The 22,864-nt window shown below is 41.9% G+C and overlaps 1 protein-coding gene across 6 annotated transcripts in view; it reads left to right on the forward strand.

Moving 5' to 3' along the window:
* Positions 1–22,864, forward strand: part of RYR3 (ryanodine receptor 3) — a 474,528-nt gene that overhangs the window by 405,101 nt on the left and 46,563 nt on the right. For all 6 annotated transcript variants that reach the window (XM_069950600.1, XM_069950599.1, XM_069950601.1 and 3 more), the window contains 10 exons: positions 1,210–1,340; positions 3,258–3,300; positions 5,630–5,757; positions 8,403–8,463; positions 8,548–8,694; positions 12,275–12,409; positions 13,607–13,763; positions 13,974–14,038; positions 14,145–14,245; positions 16,564–16,615. In XM_069950600.1, coding sequence (XP_069806701.1) covers positions 1,210–1,340; positions 3,258–3,300; positions 5,630–5,757; positions 8,403–8,463; positions 8,548–8,694; positions 12,275–12,409; positions 13,607–13,763; positions 13,974–14,038; positions 14,145–14,245; positions 16,564–16,615 — 1,020 coding nt within the window. The remainder of the gene's footprint in view (positions 1–1,209; positions 1,341–3,257; positions 3,301–5,629; positions 5,758–8,402; positions 8,464–8,547; positions 8,695–12,274; positions 12,410–13,606; positions 13,764–13,973; positions 14,039–14,144; positions 14,246–16,563; positions 16,616–22,864) is intronic.

Here is a 22,864-nt window from a genome sequence, read left to right on the forward strand (position 1 = left end):
GTTTTTAATGAAAAGACGGATAGAAAAACTGATGACAACTGATGCATTTTTGGCATCAGTTGTGACATCAGTTGTGATCAGTTTTTAGGCAAAAAACGCAACTGATGCCAACTTATATATGTAAACCCAGCCTTAGTCCGCTCCAGCGTCGTCCGTCGGTCAGCCAATCAGTGAGCTGCCCCGCTGCAGCGCATTGATTGGGTGACCGCCAGGAGGCACAGCGGAAGTGGGGAGCCAGTACAGTATGTTCCCAGGCCACGGGGGTTAATGGCGCTGAATTTGACATATCTGCAGCGAGAAATCCGCTGGGGATACATTACGTGTGAAGCTACCCTCAGGCTATGTTCCCACACAGTATTTTTGCTCAGTATTTGGTCAGAATTTTTCAACCAAAACCAGGAGTGGATTTAAAACACAGAAAGGCTATGTTCACACACTGTTGTAACTTAGTAGATGGATGCCATGTAATGGCAAATAGTTACCGTTATTTTAAAAGAACAGCTGTTGTTTTGATGTAACGCCCGTTATTTGCCAATAAATGACTGCCATCTAAGTTTGTATTTACACGTTCAGGTAATATTGATAATTGGTAGTAATCAGGTGATATTGAATACAAAGCCAGGAATGGATGTGAAAAATGGAGAAACCCTAGTCTCTTTTTTTTTTATACGTGTCCTCCATTTATGATCTGTTGCTGGCTTTGTTTACAATAACTGCAATTAAAACCTTAACATGTGAACACACCCTAAGGAAGTCCACTTAAGGTTAATATTTCTGGTTATTGCACACACAGGGTTTTATTATTTAGTCTGTGCCCTTAACAAAATTGCTCCCTGTGCTATATGACAGAGAAGAATCTTGTTCACAGCGGCAGTCTGTGGCTCCTACACTATTACAATCTCTATAGAGAAAAGGTTCCTCTGACTCTGAAGGACGGAGCTGATTATTAATGTGTGAACACCAGCAAATACATAACAAAGAGCAACATTCATTGGGATTCATTTGCAATCAAAACCTGTTAATTCCACTAGGGAATATAAGAATACATAGAAAAATATACATATATTCTATACACCTCATCAGTACTAGGAAGTTACTATGGTGATAGACGTATCCATTCATCCCTATCTCTTTCTTTTAAAAGGTGTGAATAGATAATGCAGTTACCTGGATGTTAATCACGGTCATCCTTCTCTTCTCTCCCTAAAGGTTCCTCTGGTGGTATTTAAACGGGAGAAGGAAATTGCTCGCAATGTAGAGTTTGATGGTCTGTATATCACAGAGCAACCCTCAGATGACGACATCAAAGGGCAATGGGATCGTCTAGTCATAAATACCCCGTAAGACCTTCAGCTTTTATTCCTCTAATATGTTCTCTGTTGTGTCTGCATATGTAGCAGAACTTAGTTTTTCCATGCACCAGTTGTGATTCCACATTATTACATCTGTGCCACCTACTGTATGTTGGGTTAGTTGAATTTTATTTTGGGCAATATTAGGGGGTGCCTAGGTATAGGGTGGTCCATAGTGCCAGCCACTGCAGTGCTTCTATCTGCTTCAGTACAATGGGGATACTGTTAAAACAAATTCTGAAGATGTTAGATGTTCTGTTAGATTTTGCATTAGGGCCCACCTGCTTCAGGTTACACATTTGCTGGTTAAACTACTGTCACTGGGCCCCTTCACCTATAATGCTTTATTATTAGTACTGGCCTCCTCATATTGAGCGGGGATCTCAGGCTCCTGGGCTCAGGTGTATGTGTACTCTATATAGTTAGACCCCTAACAACTGGAGATGCAATGCACAGGCCTCAACAAATTTGGGCCTCTAATAATTATTACTTTTTGGGCCTCTAATAATAATTAATTAAATGACTCCTTAATGCATTAAAAGTTAAAACAATTTTTTATTAATGAAACCTTTTTATAGACATATACATACACATATATTGGTTTATAAAAATGACTTCCTTTCTTTGGTCTTTCATACTTTCCTTCTGCTTCAGTAGAAAACTGTGTACTATGTTCGCTCCATTGGCCCATTCTGTTTCATGTACTTCCTGTAACAGAGTTTGCTGAATTCTTAGCTAGAGGGTACAGCAGGAACAGGGCATCTCTCTCCCTCTCTCTACACCCTTTTGACTACAACCCTGCCCACTATACCGACAGGAGCCTCCGACATAGTGGGAGGGAGATAGAACTAGTTGAATTCCCAACTAGAGTATACAGCAGGAACAGAAAGTCCATTACAGGATGTACAGTGGACATCAGGGGCAGGAGAAAATCATGAAAGAGCACAAAAAGGTTGCAAAATAACTTAGAACCTAAGATAGGTTCATTCATTAGACAGCTGTCATTAGACATTTTTGTAATTGGACGACCTTTTTAAAAATCTAGGCCAAAGGGTTGACATAGAAAAGGAAAGGATCCCTAGGAGGGGATTCATTTTCGGATGTCCTCCACATATTAACCTGTCATATTAAAAAAAACAAAAAAAAAAAAACAGTGTTGGCTTGAATAAGTAACCGAATCGAAAGGCAGCAGCCTATTACAAAGCAGCTGCTATCATTCGTTTCCGAAGGTTCTCAGCATATGCAAGATAAAATGTTATCACAGTGGCGGACATTTTTTTCTTTGCCGGCCATTGATTAATTGAAGTATATCACACTCATCCTCTTCCCAGCCAGGAGTGTCTGATTACAGAACACCATATAGCTCAGTCAACTGTGCAGAGCATAGAGATTCTGCTGGATTTATTAGTTCCATTATACGTCATAGTCTTGGCCGCCAGAGAGGATGCTAGCTAGCTATGCCGGCAAATTACCACTCCTTTATATCAGAAATAAATCTTTAATACGTTCTTTAACCCCCCCACCCCACCTTCTAGGACAACCTGCAGAGAGAGGGTAGATTTGACAAAAAGCTATTTTCCAGGAATTGAGAAGGTGGATGTGGAGATGTTATAATCACAGCAAGTAGCTTGGAAATGTGTATGGATTAAATATAGTGATCTGCCGATTGATGAAACGCTCATTTGGATGCTTATGGGCTGTGTACGCAGCTGTCATTCTTTATTGCAGCACCCAGACATTGTATTGTAATGAGTGGCAGTGGTGCAGCTCCCTACTGGGACCTGCAGCTGTCACCAAGGTTCCTGTCATTTAAATGCATGTCACGTGCATCCATTCTATGATCTGATCATGATGCTGTGCTGCAGGTGGCGTGAATAATGTGACATTTTATTATTCTGTTTGTAGGTCTTTTCCTAATAATTACTGGGATAAATTTGTTAAAAGAAAGGTAAGCTGCTAATCCTGAGCTGGAAGTATCATTCCCAACATGTATAGACCTGGACTGCTGCTGCACTAACATAATTTGTTGCTTTCCTATGCTCTCATTCTTCTAAATACTGCAATACTCCCAGCAGCCATACATTAAACCGCACGCTATATGCTTTGTGTTGGGACTTGATGAGGCTCTTGTGGCTTTCAGGCATAAAGGCTTATATTCTGCCTTCAGTTGTCTGAGCAATTTCACATTTTAATCAGAGTGTAACATCCAGTAGCTAAGTTTCCATGGATATTAAGTCTTATGGAAGAGAAGTTAAGTCCCAACTGAGTACTAGGTGAATGACTGTATGAAGTGCTGCCTGCGATTTACACCTCTGTGTTACAACCTTTGGCTATAGACGCATGAGATGGAATGAACATATAGTATATGGAAGCTGGTTAATGTGTCACTCTCACTTGGGGGTTGTAGGTGGTAAATATGGACAGGCCAGGATCTACCAACCCTGAGAGAAAGAAAGATATTTCACACAAATGCGTTCTAAAAATCCAGACCCTTTCCCTTTTTTCATATTTAGAAATATTTGCTCCTTGAGTGAAAAAGTAAACTGTTGGTATAAGTATTCAAACCCTTTACTCAGTACTTACTTGAAAGCCCCTTCAGCAGCCATTCCGGTCTCCAGTCTTCTTGGCTATGATACAAGGTTTACACCTGGATTTGAGGATTTTCTGCCATTCTTCTCTGCAGATCCTCCTCACTCTGTCAGGCTGGATAAGGGACCTTTGATGGACGCCATTTTCAGATCTCTCTAGGGATTTTCAATTGGCTTCAAGTCAGGGTCAAGTAAAGGCATTCATAGTTACCACCAAGTCGCTCCTGTGTGGTCTCGGCTGTGTGCTTAGGGTCACTGCCTTGTTTGAAGGCGACCTTTCAGCCATTTCTGAGATCCAGAGCGTTCTGGATCGAGTTTTTATTAAGACTATCTATGTACTTGGCTGTGTTTTAGCTTTCACTCAACCCTGTCCCCCCGCAGCACGATGCTGCCCCCACTTTACCTAGCTGTAAAAATAGTATTGGGCAGAATATGGGCAGTGCCTGGTTTCCTCCAGATTTGACACTAAAGGTCCCCATTCACCTTCAATAACTTATGGCCGAACGATCGTTCAGTCGCCAGTTCATCTGCTGGAACCAAGACCCTATTGGATAAACAACAGGGTCCAGATGCTATAACAACTGCTTATTGTGACAAAGCTGCATGCATCAGACTCTGTTGACAGAACTTTCAGTAATTTTGTTGGCACTATTCTTTCTATCCCAAATACATACAACCCTTTCCCATCCTAATAAGTCAATGGAATCTATCAGGATGCACTGGGACCTGTCATGCTATGTTGTAGTTGAAAGCAATGAACTTAGCGTGTACAGAGCCTTGCCAGTTTTGCCGTGGCTTTGTGTGAAGCAGCCATTAAAACTTCCCTTGATGTCTTGCAGAGGTTCTTCACTATAGATCTTTTACCAATTTTAAATATTAACTCCCTGGTGTAAATGAAATGTTTTCCCAGAGTCACTGAAATTAATATCCGCAATTAGAGTTGCTATCTCCTGAGCGCCAGCAGAAGGATCTCCACTTCTACTCTCTTCCTTTGTAATTTAGCTGCATGTTTGCTTTACCGAGTGTCATTTTTGTTGTAGCTGCTCTTGTGTAAATCCCCCGGAGTCTTTCTGTGTACTGTGTTTTAAGCTAATAATGCCCGCCGACATCCCTAATAAGCTTTCATCTCAGTTAGAGCTTCACTTGTGCCTTGATGACTGAAACATATTACGCTTTAATTGTTCCTCTCCCGATTCTCAGCTTTCCGCTCTTGTTCAGTTGTCATTGCGAAAGAGCAACCTATATTTACCTCTATATATACCATATAATGCCATATATTGAACTAGCCCTAGAGAGAATGTCAATTTAAAGTATGCTCTTATTTTATGGATCCCTTAGTGGAGAAGGCCACTCTACTATACAATTTCTAGGAAAATCCATCCATTGTCCTTACAAAGTTCCTTTCGGGTTTGAAGGTCTGGTTTGTTCCATCCATTGCAGAAGTGAGGAGGACCGTAATTACGATGACCCCCTCATATAGCTCTATATAGTATAATAATCCCAATGTTTGGGATAATTGCAGGGCCTGTATTCTGTGAGAAGAAATTACCCTCATTGCATTGGATTAGTTAAAAAATATCCAAGCATATTCGGCTTCTACCTTTTCAGAATGAACTCTGTGCACAAAAACACCTCTTGCTGTCTGGGTTGTTTTCTCAGGGGATTTACATGAGTTCTTCTTTGACTTAGGTTATCAATAAATATGGAGACTTATATGGAGCCGACAGAATCGCTGAACTCCTGGGACTTGACAAAAACGCCTTGGACTTTAGCCCCGTGGAAAAGACCAAAATAGAAGAGGGATCACTGGTGTCATGGTGAGTTGCATAGTACAGAATCTGCAGATGGAGCATCAATGGTCTGGCACAAGTTCCATAAAAGTGCCGCAGCTTGTTTTAATTGCATTGTGTTGTTTGTCAATGCTATAGCCCATTTGACACGCAAATCTTTATTAGTCATTAGTTCAAGCGAGCGACTATAGTCCCTCATACATATTGGCTGCTGTCAGAGTCCATCCCGCTTACAATGTACATATACCTCTAATTTACATATAGTCATTAGCCTAGGGATCAGACACATCTAAACGGTTTGCATAATGCTGACCTTGAGGTGACATTCTAGAAAGAAATCTCCATATCATTTAAAAGTGAACTTTTCATCTGTTGAAGTGAGCGGGTTTTTATTTTTTTTTTCCCACTGTCTCCTGCAGTGATCATAATGATTACAGACATCAAGGAATATTCCTAATTATGAATACCTGTAAGAAAATACCGCAGGCACCTAATAGGGAAAATCTGCCATTATTTAACACCTCAGCCTAAAAGCAAGGAGGCTAATGAGCAGATATGCAAATTGTTTCTTGATGACCCTAACAGCCAACCATGCAGCCATACACAGCACATAAAAAAAAAAAAAAAAAAAATCTGCTAAGCAGAGGATATTAAATTAGTTGCTTTTGGCCTCTTTAGGTCTTACCATGTGAACTAAAAGTTCCCATACACCTAAAGCGGCACTATCAGCAGGTTCTGCCCAGAGAACCTGCTGATATGCCGCAGGAGCGCTTTACCATATGAGTAGATTGCCGTTATTAACGTTTTTCTTCTCCCCCGCATTCTTGACTAATTGTCCCTATGCAAATATGTGGCTTAAGAGCATTTGGGGCATTGCTCGCTGGCCCCGAGCAACACCGCGTCCTGCCCCGTCCACTATGCATATTCATAGATGCATAGTGGCCTCTTCACTGCGCATGCACAACTCGGCTGGCCGTCCTGACGCAGTAAGAAGAATCCTGCTGCAGCCAAGGTTTCATCATACTTACTTTTGTCAGTGACCTCGGGGATGATGACAACTTGGCTGAAACAGAATTCTTCTTACTATGTTAGGCTGGCCAGCTGAATTGCGCATGCGTGGGGGAGCAGCCCGTCTCCGACAGCACATCTTCCAGGCACTGCGTGGTGAAGAGGCCACTATGCATCTATGAATATGCATAGTAGGCTGGGCGGGACGCGTTGTTGCTCGGAGCAGGCGAGCAACGCCCCAAATGCTCTTAAGTCACATATTTGCATAGGGACAATTAGGAAATTAATAAAGAATGCGGGGGAGAAGAAAAACGTTAACGGCAATCTACTCATACGGTAAAGAGCTTCTGCGGCATATCAGCAGGTTCTCTGGGCAGAACCTGCTGATAGTGCCGCTTTAAGTAAAATGTTGACTGGACCAGACAATTGTTTACAGTATACTGCCCCCATCTTCCCCAAAAAGAATTGTCAGGCATGTTCGATTTCAACTACCTCACTCTTTTTTTTTCCTTGAAGGGAATCTGACACTAGGTTTATGCTGCCTGAAATGAGGGCAGCATACACTAGTGATATAGATGCTGAACAGATCAGTGTATTACTACCATCGTTTTGTTTAGCCATGCGGGAGAATAGGATTTGCGGGAGAATAGGATTTTTGCCACACCCCTCCCCGCAGCTGCTTATTGACTGGTGACTGCCTATACACAGCATGGATAGATAACTGCCAATCAGCAGCTGGTGGGTGGAGTTTTCTGTTTCTCATGAATATCCTGGACTACTGGGCTCATGCACATAATGGAGAGGACTACTTCTTGTCCATGTTATTCAGGAGGATATCTCTGGATCAGCTGCACAAAACAATGTGAGTGATATATCATTCTGTTCAGCTTCTCTGTCACTAGTTTATGCAACCTTAGATAGGACAGATATACCTACTGAAAGAGTCTCTTTAAAGAAATAAGCCACCACCAGAACTGTGTGGTAGCCACTTACCCCTCTTTTCCACTGAGAACAAATGAATGTTCAGCCATGTTGTGTATACACTAATGAGGAGAGATGTTTGGACAACAGCTGTTAAAGGTAGGTATATGACCACCCTAAGAAGCAATACACATAAGTTTAATCAGACTAACAGTCAATACCCTGACGTATTAGGGTCACACAGCCACTGCTTCTAAACAGAATATGACTGGTCCTGGGCCCACCACATAACAGTGCCTGAACTAAGAATAGGGAGCCAGATATGAACACTTAAACAAATTGCTGGAATTATTTTAATTTGCTGAACACCATAAACCTTATAAATTAAGGGGGACATCCACTAAGATGCAGATTCGCCCCTTCTACATGGCATATGCCAGCCATATCCCCTCCTCGCTTAATGGGGGATGGCAAGGTGGGGAGGAGGTGTATGCCTCTTAGTAAAGGGAACGGAGGAAAAGGGAAGGCTTTATTTAAGACTGGCGTACAAGTACGCCAGTCTTGATGGATGTCCCCCTAAGTGTTAATTTAGGATACTGTATATCTCACCATTACACCAAAGGATTGAAAGGATGCTGGACTGAAAACCGGAACAATCCATATTATAACTAATTCCATCCAAGACAATACCTTTATCTAAAACTAATAAAATGTGTTAGTTATCCATTGTTTCTTGTCTTCAGGTTGAGCTCCATTGATATGAAGTATCACATCTGGAAGCTTGGAGTGGTATTTACAGACAACGTATGTATCTTCCCTCTACTTGTATGATGTGCACTAGATATAGACTATATAACATAATGTAAACTCTGCTCTTCTCTCTTTCAGTCCTTCCTTTACCTTGCCTGGTACACAACCATGTCAATTCTTGGACATTATAACAACTTCTTCTTTGCTGCTCACCTTCTGGACATTGCAATGGGTTTCAAGACTCTGAGGACAATTCTATCATCTGTCACCCACAATGGAAAACAAGTAAGCCTGCCCTGTGTGGTCCTCGCCGTTTAATACATGGGAGATGAGCAATTCATCTTTTATTATGAAGCAGATTACTAGTTGATTGCAGGGCTTCTAAAATAGAGCGTGCGATTAAAAAAAGATGAAAGCCTGGACTGCAGCATGGCCTGGTTTACAGCAATGGCATGCATGGTGTATGACTCATTGAATCCACTAATACACTCACATTACTCATGCCAGAGAGAGCGCTGCCTGTCTGCAGACAGCTGAATTAAGTGCCGCTCATTTCACAGCTCCAACTCTGGGCCTCTGTACACCGCCAGACTATGCGGGCCAGTGGTAAATGGATAGTCGTAAAATGTGTCAGCTGTTTGTGATAATGGCACCAGATCAGTCAGTAATTATTGCCACTTGTGCAGTTACTTGTACTATGGCCCTGCCGAGAGGTCTGACATTAGGAGAGCCAAGCAGAAATGACTACAGAGCAGTCAGATCGATTCCACAAGCTTGTAAGATTAGCAGAGAACATTTAGCTCCCTGAATTTCTCCTGCCCTCCCTCCTGGATTACTATGAGCCCCTCTCTCCTCTTCTCTCTTCTGGCCGTTTCTAGTCCCTGATGTTTGTTGTAGCTCTCTCATGAATTATTGAAGCCAAGCAGCTGCTTTAAACACTCACAGCATGCACTATTAATTCTTACCTGCTGGATAAAGGAACCCTGCATATTCCGGACATCAGCTTAAAGTGGCAGCTCTCTAGATACAGTTGGGTCCAGAAATATTTGGACAGAGACATTTTTGTAATTTTTGTTCTAATTTGGAACAAAACTATTCAGATGCAGGTGAAGTTCAGACATGCAGCTTTAATTCATTGGGTTGAACATAACAATTGCATAAAAATATTAGGAACTAAAGCATTTCCTATACACAATCCATTTCATTTCAGAAGCTCAAAAGTAACAGGACAAATTAAATCATTGTAAATGTTAGTTTTTAGTACTTGGTTGAAAACCCGTTGTTGGCAATGAATGCCTGAGGTCTTTAACTTATGGACATCACCAGACGCCGTGTTTCCTCCTTTTTAATGCTCTGCCAGGCTTTTACTGCAGCGGTTCTCAGTTGCTGTTTGTTTGTGGGCCTTTCTGTCTGAGGTGAAATGCTGCTCAATGGGTTGAGATCCAGTGACTGACTTCAAGAATTGTCCACTTCTTTGCTAAGCCCTTGGGTTGCTTTAGCTTTCTGTTTTGGGTCATTGTCCATCTGTATTATGGAACGTCGACCAATCAGTTTGCAGAAATCAATAGTACAGGCGATTTTAATAAACTTTGTAATTGGGTTTATTAGCCGAAAAATGCATTTTTATCAAGAAAAGGCAGTTTGAAGCCCCCCCCCCCTGTCTTCATGGTTCTCTATGGAGAGGGAAGGGGTGAAGGGAGATAAGGCACCAAAACAGGAAAAAAAAGAAATAATTTACAGCTACATCTTCGGGCTATCTCCTCTGATGTCAGCACTGACCTCTCTGACTTCTGAATACAGGCTTTCACACAGCTCCCACTGTGTAATCCTTTGTTCTTTGCTGGTGACTAATCTCCCTCCTCCCCCTCTCCTCTCCATAGAGTAGACAGGGCTCGACTGATGTAAACTAGTCGAGATTTCCTGATAATGAGCAGTGAATGAGAGACAGGGGGCTGGGGAAAGTCTTTTTGAATGCAGATAATGGCATATTTGCCTAATAAACCCAATTACAAAGTTTCTTAAAATCCCCTGTACTATTGATTTCTGCAAAAAATAAATAAATAAAATGAAACAGTGACACTTTAAGCACACAGTATGTCTCTAAATACTTAAGAATTAGACATGATTTTATTTACAGTATAAGAGCAGTGATTTCTCAGCTGAATGCCTCTGAAGTGCAGCTCCTTCCCGGGTGTCTGGGAAAGCAGGATCCAGTACTGAGAAACTTCTCCCAGTTTCCCAGGACTAGGCACCCGGGGAAAAGCAGCATGGAGTATCCTGAAGTTCAAAGGCAGCCGGCTGATAAGCGGACTGCGGAGCTAAATCGCTTTGTTCGTTTAGACTGTAAATTTGCTCATCTCTACTCAGAATTCATCCGGCTGCTTCTGTCCTGTGTCACATCATCAATAAACCATAGTAACCCAGTGCCACTAGCAGACATGCATGCCCAAGCAATCACTTTGCCTCCACCATGTCTTACAGATGATGTGGTATACTTTGGATCTTGGGACATACTTTTTATTTTTTCTTTCTATCATTCTGGTAGAGGTTGCTCTTTATTTCATCTGTCCAAACAACGTTCTTTCAGAACTGTGCTGTTTTTTTTTTTTTTGTTTTTTTTTTAACCAATCTAGCTGCCTTCTTCTATAACTTGTGTATTTTTTAGTTAACAGGGAACAAAAACAAAGTGTCAGTGTCCAAATATATATGGACCTAACTCTATATTCTATTAAAAAGTAAGCTTACTTCAGATTCACCTTTCAGGGTGTTAATGGAAATGATTACATATTAAGTCCCTCGTATAACTGTATTGCCAGAATTCTCAAAAGTTTTTAACAAGGAAGGGTCCTGCAAGCAGAGTTGTGAGTTGTCTGGCAGAGTATACCTAATGGGGAGGTGGTAGTCACTGGTAGAGATGAGCGCAACTTGAGCATGCTCAAGTCTGGTTGTTCTGTATTTGAATACAGCTGGCTGAAGAAGTTGGATGCAGACCTAGGGAGTCCTGGAAAACATGGATACAGCTGCAGGCAGTCTATGATTGTATCCATGTTTTCCAGGACTCCCTAGGGCTGCATCCAAGTTCTTCAGCCCCTGGTGTTCAAATGCCCCAATATAGGACTTGCTCAAGTTGTGCTAATCTCTGGTGATCATTCTTTTCTAAGAAAGCTAAGAAACAAAGTGTCTGCAGAATTAATGGGGGTGTCCTTCTTGTCCTTATAGTTGTACGTCCTCTATTGTGGTTAAACTAGTATTACATGACACTAATTCCTTTGAAACACAGTTACTTTTATCTACAAGAGGGAAAGTGGCTTTTTTTCAGTAGTTCTCTCTTGCACTGAAAGGTGTCATTACCAGGGAAACCACTTCTATGACATATGGAAAAGTATATGGCCTAGAAGGAAACAAGAGGAAGGAGTGCATCATAGGGAAACACTGGTGTGACATGAGGGATAAACGTCACTCTCCCTTAGCGGTGTTGTTTGTAGGGCCCTTAGACACAAGCTTATCATGAAGGTATCCTGCTATCCCCAACAATCCTCTGGAGCAAGGGTGTCAAACTCAGGCTCTCCAGCTGTTGCAAAACTACAACTCCCATCATGATGAGAATAGTAGTTTTGTAGAAGCTGGAGGGCCTAAGCTTGACACCAGTGCTCTGGAGGAACCACAACATAACAGCTCTGGAAGATTGCAGTAATCCTTTGATATCAATGTTTTATTAAAAAGAACAAAGAAGATCCGGCTCTGAGCTTTAGTAGAGAGGAGGTGTCTGATCACATGACAATCTCTGTTCACTTTAAAATAATAAATCTTTGTATAATCAACTTTTAACAAAAAATAAAAAATAAATGTTTTTTCCCTCCTTCAGCTGGTGTTAACTGTTGGTCTCCTAGCAGTTGTTGTCTATCTATACACGGTTGTGGCATTCAACTTTTTCCGGAAGTTTTACAACAAGAGTGAGGATGAAGACGATCCTGATATGAAGTGTGATGACATGATGACGGTACGTGCAGGGCGGAGGATAGTGAAATGACAACACAAGAGGGAACAGAACACCACAGAACCTAAAGCAACACACACTCTGTTCATTTCATAGTCCAAATACTAAGAGAGATTTGCTAAAAATAAGTCACATTACATAAGTTTTTGATAACTGGAGAAACCCCATCGATCATGAGAACTTTATGGGACTGAGATAGCTACTTAAAGGAGTTATCCAGCTCTATGAAAACAAGGCCACTTTTCCCTCTACTCGTCTCCAGTTCAGGTGCGGTTTGCAATTAAGCTCCATTTACTTCAATGGAACTGATTTTCTAAACCTGCACCCAAACTGGAGACAAAAGTAGCCATGTTTTTCTAGCGCTGGATAAACCCTTTAAATCACAGCTAAAGCACACCTGCTGTCACAATGTGTAAAAGTGCCTTACCTCCACATTGGACAGCTTAAGGCCCTATTCTATGGAACGATAATCGTCCTGTGGAATAGAAGGCAAAGGTCATCCGACATCGTTCATGTCGTCTGATTGTTGCAGTCGTTTGTGTTTTAAACATGTTGAAAAACAAACGACTGTGCTAGCGGTGATCTGCTGTGGCAGACTGCCACTATCCTCTATGGGCTGCCTGGATGATCTAGCCATAACCCGGGTAGCCTCCCCGTGGCCCCTCCCATGCTCACTGCTGCCGCGTGCAATAGCGGCGTCAGCGAGCGGCTGACATTTGCTCCTCACAGTCAGCCCGTGGAATAGGACCTTTAGTGTGTGCTGTGCAGCACTACAAGTGTGAGTAATCTGTGCTCAGTGTCTCTTTCAGCCACCATAATCTTGTCTCCTATTCATCACCCACATCACCCATGTAGACACATTTATTTCCCTACACTAGAATACTCCTTTAAAGAACCCTATAGTACATACATATATCGGTATGGTTTAGGGGTAATGTAGTAGTGAAGTGTAGATAGAACAGAACTTAATGAATGTAGACTGTGAACTAGTGTTTATATACAGAGTGACAGTTTGGGTTCTTAGTTCATAACTTTGGGTCAGTGCATTAGCGATTCACAATGCAATTAAAATGCATTTATGGCAAATCACTTGTATGACATTAGCCTTTAGAAGAAGATGCTATGTAATCCTTCCCAGTTGGGTGCTTTGTGCTGAGTGATGCTGGAAACCAGACTAATTAGCGTGTGCTCCTCTTCCAGTGTTATCTCTTCCATATGTACGTGGGGGTGAGAGCTGGAGGTGGCATTGGAGATGAGATTGAGGACCCTGCTGGTGACCCTTATGAAATGTATCGTATTGTATTTGACATCACCTTCTTCTTCTTTGTTATCGTCATTCTCCTTGCCATTATTCAAGGTAAGTAGGTTCATTTTTCTAGGACACTATGAATCTTAGCTGTCATTAACCACCACCTCTCTATCTATTCATCCAAACACAATAACATTTCTTAACATACTAGATGTTGGATAATTCACAGTAGAATGCGACTTTCAATAATGCATTTAATAAAACGAATACCCCCAATGATATAGCTTAGGTCTAATATATTTTTCTATTCTGCTACAGGTTTAATTATTGATGCATTTGGAGAATTGAGAGATCAACAAGAACAAGTCCGAGAAGACATGGAGGTATGGTGATATTCTTACACCAAACTCCTAGATTAGTGTAGATTTTAGGATAGACAATGCAGTGACCATCCTGATCTCTCATCATGTACTATTCTTCTCTATCCAGACAAAATGCTTCATTTGTGGCATTGGAAATGATTACTTTGATACGACGCCACATGGATTTGAAACACACACTTTACAAGAACACAACCTGGCTAACTACCTGTAAGTATATAGAAGCTTACACAGGCTCGACTATTGAAGGTATCATTTTGCTTTGATTGTGGGGTGTTTTACTTACCTCTAGCGACAGTTCCAGTACATCACCTAAGCACAGCTTTTAGTTAAGCTTTTGAACCTGCAAGCGTGATACTGTTGGTTAAGAAACATATTTTTTAAATGTAATGTGATGCTTGAAAGTTTGTAAACCCTTCAGAATGTTCTTTATTTTTTTATAAATTTGACCTAAAACTATAACATATTTTCACACACTTTCTGTGCACAGTCTGTTATTAAGGACAATTTGCTATGGAACAGACTTTGGAGTTCCAGGCGTCATCATTCATTATGATGCCGGGAGCTCAGAAACTGTTTTAAATCTTTGTGCTACTGTACTGATAAAGCGTGTAAGTACTGTAACACAAAGATTTAAACAGTTGGAGCTCCCAGCATCATAATGAATGATGATGCCGGGAACTCCCAAATCTTTTCCATAGCACATTGCCCTTAATAACAGACTGTGCACAGAAAGTGTAAATACTGGGGAAGATTTATCAAACATGGTGTAAAGTGAAACTGGCTCAGTTGCCCCTAGCAACCAATCAGATTCCACCTTTCATTCCTCACAGACTCTTTGGAAAATGAAAGGTGGAATCTGATTGGTTGCTAGGGGCAACTGAGCCAGTTTCACTTTACACCATGTTTGATAAATCTCCCCCACTGCCTCTAAAAAGTAGTTAAAGATAACTAAATCTAACAAGTGAGTCCATAATAGTAGACTTGGTCATTTAAGTATTGAGGAAGAAGATCCAATATCACATATCTGTGTTTGGAAAAAAGGTCAGCAGACATTTTCAAGGTGAAATTAGAGTCAGCTGACTAAAAGTGTATCATGGCAAGAACAAAGGAAAATGTTGAGGACCTCACCAGAAGAGATGAGGATCTTAATTGGGCTGTAAAAGGTAAAAATACAATTTCTAAAGAGTTTGGACTTTACCAGTCCACAGTCAGACAGATTGTGCACAAAGGAAAAAGAATTTCAAGGCCACAGTTATTACAGTCCCCAATAGTGAGTAACCAACAAAGATGATGCCAATAGCAAGGCGTGTAATAGTCCACATCGTCACACCTCTACATAGCTAAAGAAGGTTTTTGCATTAGCTAATGTTAATGATTCCACCATCAGAAGGACAGTGAACAACAATGAAATGCATAGCAGGATTGCAAGGAGAAAGCCACTTCTCTCCAAAATAAATTAATACAAAACAACATTGCTGTCTGTCTGCTATTTCCTAAAGATCACCTTGACCGGCCAGAGGCAATTGAACGATTTCAGGTCTTTCGCAATAGCGGTCGTTTGGATCGTTTATTGCGAACGATAATCGTCCCGTGGAATAGGGCCCTAAGTGTTAAGTTTGGAGAAAGTATTACACTGCATTCCAGCATAAAAACCTTATCCTATCTGTGAAACACAGTCAGGCTAGCATCACCACTAAAAGTTTGCAGCTATCTTCCAGCAATACAAAAAATGCAACACATGAATGGGAATTACAGTCTACGTTTGGCCTCAGGGACCTGGTTACATTGCTCTACTTTATAACGACACCCTTAGTTTACCAATAGTAGAATAAAATACCCCACTATCATACCGTAAACCGATGAAGGATGAGAGATAAGGGGGCTTAGGATGAAGGCAGGTGCGTCTCGCAGATGAGCAGAATGTAAATGTCCTTTAAGCATTTCACTTGCAGACTAAGACAAAGCTGGAGGATTTCACCCACACTGACCTTTTCACAGAGAAGCTGTGTGGCCACAGGTGTCAGATGTTAATTCCTACAGGATATCTACAAATGTCTCATGGATTTAGCTTATTTTCTTACTTTTACTGCTGCCAGATACATCCATCATGTGCTAGTGGCTCAAAAGTCTCTCTGAGGGTCATGAGCTGTCACCGCTCCTGTCATCAGCTGCCAAGTATATCAGTATAGGTATCACAAAAAGAGAACTTTACTGCATCTCCAGCTACTGCTCCCTGATCCTAATAGTCAGTTTGCTGGAGCGTTAACATAACTGTTGGCAAGTGTCCTAATAGGCCCACATTAGAGAAAAAACAAATAATGCCTGACTTTATGTTTTCACCACAATTCAACTGTCTGTGGTTTTCACAAATTTGCTAAACAGGATTTGTTTCATCTTGTAGTAAAACATTGTCCCCATACTCCCCTTATCTGCTACAAATGCTTATTAGCCGTAACTACCAGCTGCGGTCATAAATCCACATCTTATCTCCCTAATTTGTGTGTATGTCTCTGTGCTTGTTACAGGTTCTTCCTCATGTATATCATTAATAAGGATGAGACGGAACACACCGGCCAGGTAGGTATTTTAAGTCGCATGCAATCCATTTAATTGCTTATATTAATCACTTGCCTAAGTCACGTCAGTGATGCAGCTACATGCTATGACGAACCCATCACAAGACCTATAAAAAATTACACATGCACTATCCAATAATAGCAACAATCAAGCACAACACTAAAGATAGGTACTTAAGTATAGGACGTTGGCTCAGTCAACACGGCACCTCTTTACATTGTTAGGACGACCAAACTCTGAACCAGCAATCATTGGTAAGCTTAAGGAGGAATAAGATAGTATGTAATAACATAGTAACGTAGTAATAACATTGGACAATACTGGTAGGTATGAAGGCGACACTCTAGTATACTTCAAAGAACTTTACATTAGAAACCAAGGAACCTTGTAAGTCTATTCTTCAGGTAAGGGTCAACTTAGGGTTTGTGCTTCTTTAGTTCCTACAATTAAAGGAAACCTGTCATCCCAGCTTCCGGGGTGAAGATATGAAGGTAAATATGGATAACTGGAACCAACAATAAAGAGGTATTCCAAGAAAAAAATCAACTTTTCCCCTATCCACAGGATATCAGGCCACAGCTTCTGTGTGATGAATAGAGCCACGAGTCACAAACCGTACCTGCGTTTACACGGAACAATTATCATGCGAATTTGCACGACAACGATCGAATTCGAACGATAATCGTACGTGTAAATGCAGCGAACGATCAAGTGACGAGCGAGAAATCGTTCGTTTTGATCTTTGAACATGTTTTAAAATCGTCGTTTGCAAAAAATTTGCAGATCGTTCTGTGTAAACAGTCGTTCAATGATTTTACCTATGTGCGAGATAGGCTAAAGCGATCGCAAAATGATTTTTCCATACGATATATCGTTCCATCTAATCGCTGATCGTTCTAAAAAAAAAAATCATTACTTCGAAATTGTTGATCGTACGATCGGGCGAATTATTGCTACGTGTAAACCCAGCATCAAGGGTTGGTGCACTGGCGTAAAATCTAATTGAGAGATAACAAAGCCAGACATGTTTTTCCTCTTCCAAACCTTCATTGGGAACGTCACCAGTCTATACGTTAAGTGTTGTTTATTTGAACTATACTACAATGAAAAAACTTCTCATTGCATGTATTTAACCTTGACTGTGTATAGCATATTACAAAGTAGACAAGCCCTGGCTTTAGTGTAAAAGTAAAAAAAAAAAAAAAACTCCTAATGGTTTCTACTTTGACAAAGTACAATAAATGATTTATAATCTGGCATTCCAGCTCTTATGTCTGAGAATGGAGTCAGACGCTATGGGAAGCACAGCTTCATATATTCCAAGGGTAAATGCGGACCACCTAGTTTTAAGTACTAACTCAGCTATGAAAATTACTTTTTAGGTCATATAAACAGAGCATTGACCTTTGCAGATAAAAAGGAAGTGTACTTACTGTATAACTCTTTCATGTCAACAAAGGCGTCTTAGAATACAGATTGCCTGCAGTTGGCCTACTTAGCCTCACATTCTGTAATAATAGGAAAATATGTCCCTAACACTTTACTCCTAGGCTACAATTAGTTTTGAAACAAAATATATGCCTAGTGTCAACCCAGATGATGACTGTTGTGCATAATATGATAAAAACTCCCTGTGTCTATATAGATGGCGGTATAGTAGGTAAAATATTGTCAATGAACATAAATACTAACACCTTTTTTCCTGAGAAGAAAAGTTGAATAAAATAATTGCATTCTTAAAGAGGATGTACCACAGGTCGAACGGCGCCGTCACGGGTAAGCCAGTGTCGTGGTCCGTTTTTGGAACCGCTGCCCAGTTCCTGTGTGCGGCGCCACGGATCGGTGCTGTTGCACAGGAGGTGGGATGGCCTGCCCCCACTGGGAGGGAATTCCCTCCCCTCTATGACACAACTCCTTTAGAATCAATGAAGCAGTGTCATAGAGGGGAGGGAATTCCCTCCCACTGGGGGCGGGCCAGCCCACCTCCTGTGCTTCAGCACCGGCCCGGGACCCATGGATAGAACGGCGCTGTACACGGGAACCGGGCAACTGTTCCAAAAAACGGACCGCGTCACAGGCTTCCCCGTGACGGCGCTGTTCGATCCGTGGCTCAGATTAAAGAGGATGTACCTGGTTGGTACATCCTCTTTAATACTTCAGTACAGAACAGCAAGATATAACAATTACAGGAGAAAGGGGTAGAGCTAACACTTAAAGGAGAAGTCCCATGAAATAAAAAAGAAGTATGGTGGGGGTGCAGGAACATAAGAAGAAACTATACTTACCCATCCTTTCACTGCTCCGGGGTCCAGCTCTTCCAGCTGCAACATCACGTATCTGGCTGATCAATTACCTGCTCAGCCAATCAGTGATTGGGGCGGGACAACGCCCAAGTCACTGACTGGCCGCACAGGCTGTGATGTTGCAGCTGAAGGAGTCAGGTACATGGTGTACCTGAATTCTAGCTGAAAATGACAGCCAGTGGCCTTCAGCGAGACACAGGAGAAACGCTAAGGAGGCTAAAGGACTAGTACGTATACATTATTAAGTTACCGCACCTCTCTTCCTGCCTGTTTTCACTTTTATGGGACTTCTCTTTTACGTTAGAAGCATACCTGTTAACAGGAAAATAGGTTTAAAATCTAGATTCTGGGCATACCTTTTTAATTCCAATGGTTCTCTTCAATGGTTCTTTGCTAAAATATAAGCCTTTGTGTTATGAAGCAATTAATGTTTAAAGTGACACTGTCACCTCCTTTTTGCATTCTGACATCTCTACACAGGTGTAAAGGGTTAATTTAGCATTTTTCATACCTTATTTCATATCATACGTTATGGTGCTTGTTCAAGTAAAAAGTGTCGTTTTATCAACTGCAGATTGTATTAAGTGGGCGTGGCCTCCTGGCATTAGTGTCACTTAGCCCCGCCCACAACGGCCCGTTGACCCCGCCCCCTCGCCGGCCATTGGAACAGGCTGGCCGAAAGGTCTAGACCCCACCCCCTTTACATCAGCCAACCAATGGGTGTCAAGGGAGCGGGACCAACGGTGCCGTTGTGGGCGGGCCTAAGTGGCACTAATGCCGCGAGGCCACGCCCACTTAATACAATCTGCAGTTGATAAAACGACACTTTTTACTTGAACAAGCACCATAACGTATGATATGAAATAAGGTATGAAAAACGCTAAATTTACACCTGTGTAGAGATGTCAGAATGCACAAAGGGGGTGACAGTGTAACTTTAAGTGCCCAGGGGGCATTTCCCAGCAAGGCAAGAGCCCAGGGTTAGCCAGTCTATCTCTTGTTATTCACCGCCCTACTGCTTGCTTGCATCTGCCTAGTCTGTGTGACTGACAGCCACAAGGTGTGATGGATTTACCTGGGCTCTTGCCATAATGTTGGAATCTCTCTTCTAACTCTTCTATACCTTCATTTACCATAAATGTTTTTTTAAAATAGCAGATTTTAAGAAATCGCAACAAAAAATTAAAAAAATACACTTTGAAAACAAATTGCACTAAAACAAAAACATTATAAAATATTCTGACTTACCAAAGCAGTCTTCATGCCTTGTCTGAAAGGTATTCTGTGGGTTAAATCCACAACCAGGACCGCTATCAGGAATTTTGGGGCCACATACACCTGAATGTCTGGGCCCCCCCATTAACAAAAAATTCTGTGACATATCTTAGACTGATGTCTCTGCTGCGGCGTGCAGACACAGCTGTCTGTAGGAGATTGGGTTGCTTTGGATACGTCCCACGCCAGTTCCATGCATGATCCATATTTTTAAAATGGTAACCCAACCTCCCAGCAGCATGTGCGTCTGAACATCACTCTAGAGACATCAACTTTGTGACAGGTAACCTTTGAAACGTACCTGTTCTAAAAAAAAGAATTGATACGTCACAGAGACATGTCGAAAGTTTTGATCGGTCTGAGTGTTCACACCTGTACTGATCAGAAGACCGCTGCAGCGCATCCTCTCCCCACTCTGTGTAAGAAAAAAAGAGACACGCTCCATAGACTTATGGGATGAGATTTATCAAACATGGTGTAAAGTGAAACTGGCTCAGTTGCCCCTAGCAACCAATCAGATTCCACCTTTCATTTTCCGTGGAATCTGATTGGTTGCCGGGGGCAACTGAGCCAGTTTCACTTTACACCATGTTTGATAAATCTTCCGCATAGTCCTTCCCCGCTTGTTCTTCTGATCAGTACAGGTGTGAACACTCAGACCCGAACCGATCAAAACTTTTGACACATCAAATGTTTTTTAAAACAACAGTGACACTTTAAGGTCATGCCGAACACTTTGACCCCATGAAAATAACACACATTTAACATATACACAAAACACACATACTGTATACATTACATACCGTTACACTTTAAACACATATATAATTTACATAAGTGTATATATTTGCATCGATACTACTAACACACGACTCAGTTGTGTAGTAATTATTCTCATCTTACTCCAGCTATCAGTACACCTATTTTGTTGTTGTGAATGATGAGGTTCTGCAGCAGCTGACGTGCATGATGACATTCTGCAGCAGCTAAGGTGTATGAAGTGGTTCTGCAGAAGCTGGGATGTATTATGAGGTTCTTCAGCAGATAGGGTGTATTATGATAAAGTTCTGCAGCAGCTCAGGTGTATGAGGTTCTTCAGCAGCTCAGGTGTAGTATGATGAGGTTCTTCAGCAGCTGAGGTGTGTATTATAAGATTCTGCAGCAGCTGACGTATATTATGAGGTTCTGCTGCAGCTGAGGTATATATAAGGTTTTGCAGCAGCTGAGGTGTATTATAAGGTTCTGCAGCAACTGAAGTGTGTTATAAGGTTCTGCAGCAGCTGAGATGTATTATGAGGTTCTGTAGCAGCTGAGGTGTATGAGGTTCTTCAGCAACTAAAGTGTGTTATAAGGTTCTGCAGCAGCTGAGGTTTATTATAAGGTTCTGCAGCAGCTGAGATGTATTATGAGGTTCTGTAGCAGCTGAGGTGTATGAGGTTCTTCAGCAACTGAAGTGTGTTATAAGGTTCTGCAGCAGCTGAGGTTTATTATAAGGTTCTGCAGCAGCTGGGCTATATGCTGGAACCTACAACAATTACAGCTAAGAGTTGTTGTCTGGTAAGAGGCTGTTGCTTATAACGATACGCATAGAACCTCATCATACACCACAGCTGCTGCAGAACATCATAACACATCCCAGCTGCTGCAGAACCTCATCATACACCTTAGCTGCTGCAGAACCTCATCATACACCACAGTTGCAGCTGAACATCATAACACAGACCTCAGCTGCTGCAGAACATGATACACCTCAGCTGCTGCAGAACCTCACCATACACCTTAGCTGATGCAGAGCCTCCTCATACACACCTCAGCTGCTGCAGAACATCATACACCTCAGCTGCTGCAGAACATCATACACCTTAGCTGATGCAGAGCCTCCTCATACAAACCTCAGCTGCTGCAGAACATCATACACCTTAGCTGACGCAGAGCCTCCTCATACACACCTCAGCTGCTGCAGAACAACATACACCTTAGCTGTTGCAGAACATCATACACCTTAGCTGATGCAGAGCCTCCTCATACACACCTCAGCTGCTGCAGAACATCATACACACCTCAGCTGATGCAGAGCCTCCTCATACACACCTAAGCTGCTGCAGAACATCATACACCTTAGCTGATGCAGAGCCTCCTCATACACACCTTAGATGATGAAGAACATCATACACCTTAGCTGATGCAGAGCATCCTCTTACACACCTCAACTGCTGCAGAACATCCCACACCTTAGCTGATGCAGAGCCTCCTCATACACACCTCAACTGCTGCAGAACATCCCACACCTTAGCTGATGCAGAGCCTCCTCATACACACCTCAGCTGCTGCAGATCATCATACACCTTAGCTGATGCAGAGCCTCCTCATACACCTCAACTGCTGCAGCATCATATACCTCAGCTGTTGCAGAATATCATACACCTTAGCTGATGCAGAGCCTCCTCATACACACCTCAGCTGCTGCAGAACATCATACACCTTAGCTGATGCAGAGCCTCCTCATACACACCTCAGCTGCTGCAGAACATCATACACCTTAGCTGATGCAGAGCCTCCTCATACACACCTCAGCTGCTGCAGAACATCATACACCTTAGCTGATGCAGAGCCTCCTCATACACACCTCATCTGCTGCAGAACATCATACACCTTAGCTGATGCAGAGCCT

Source organism: Dendropsophus ebraccatus, chromosome 13 (genome assembly GCF_027789765.1).
Source record: "Dendropsophus ebraccatus isolate aDenEbr1 chromosome 13, aDenEbr1.pat, whole genome shotgun sequence".
NCBI lineage: Eukaryota > Metazoa > Chordata > Amphibia > Anura > Hylidae > Dendropsophus > Dendropsophus ebraccatus.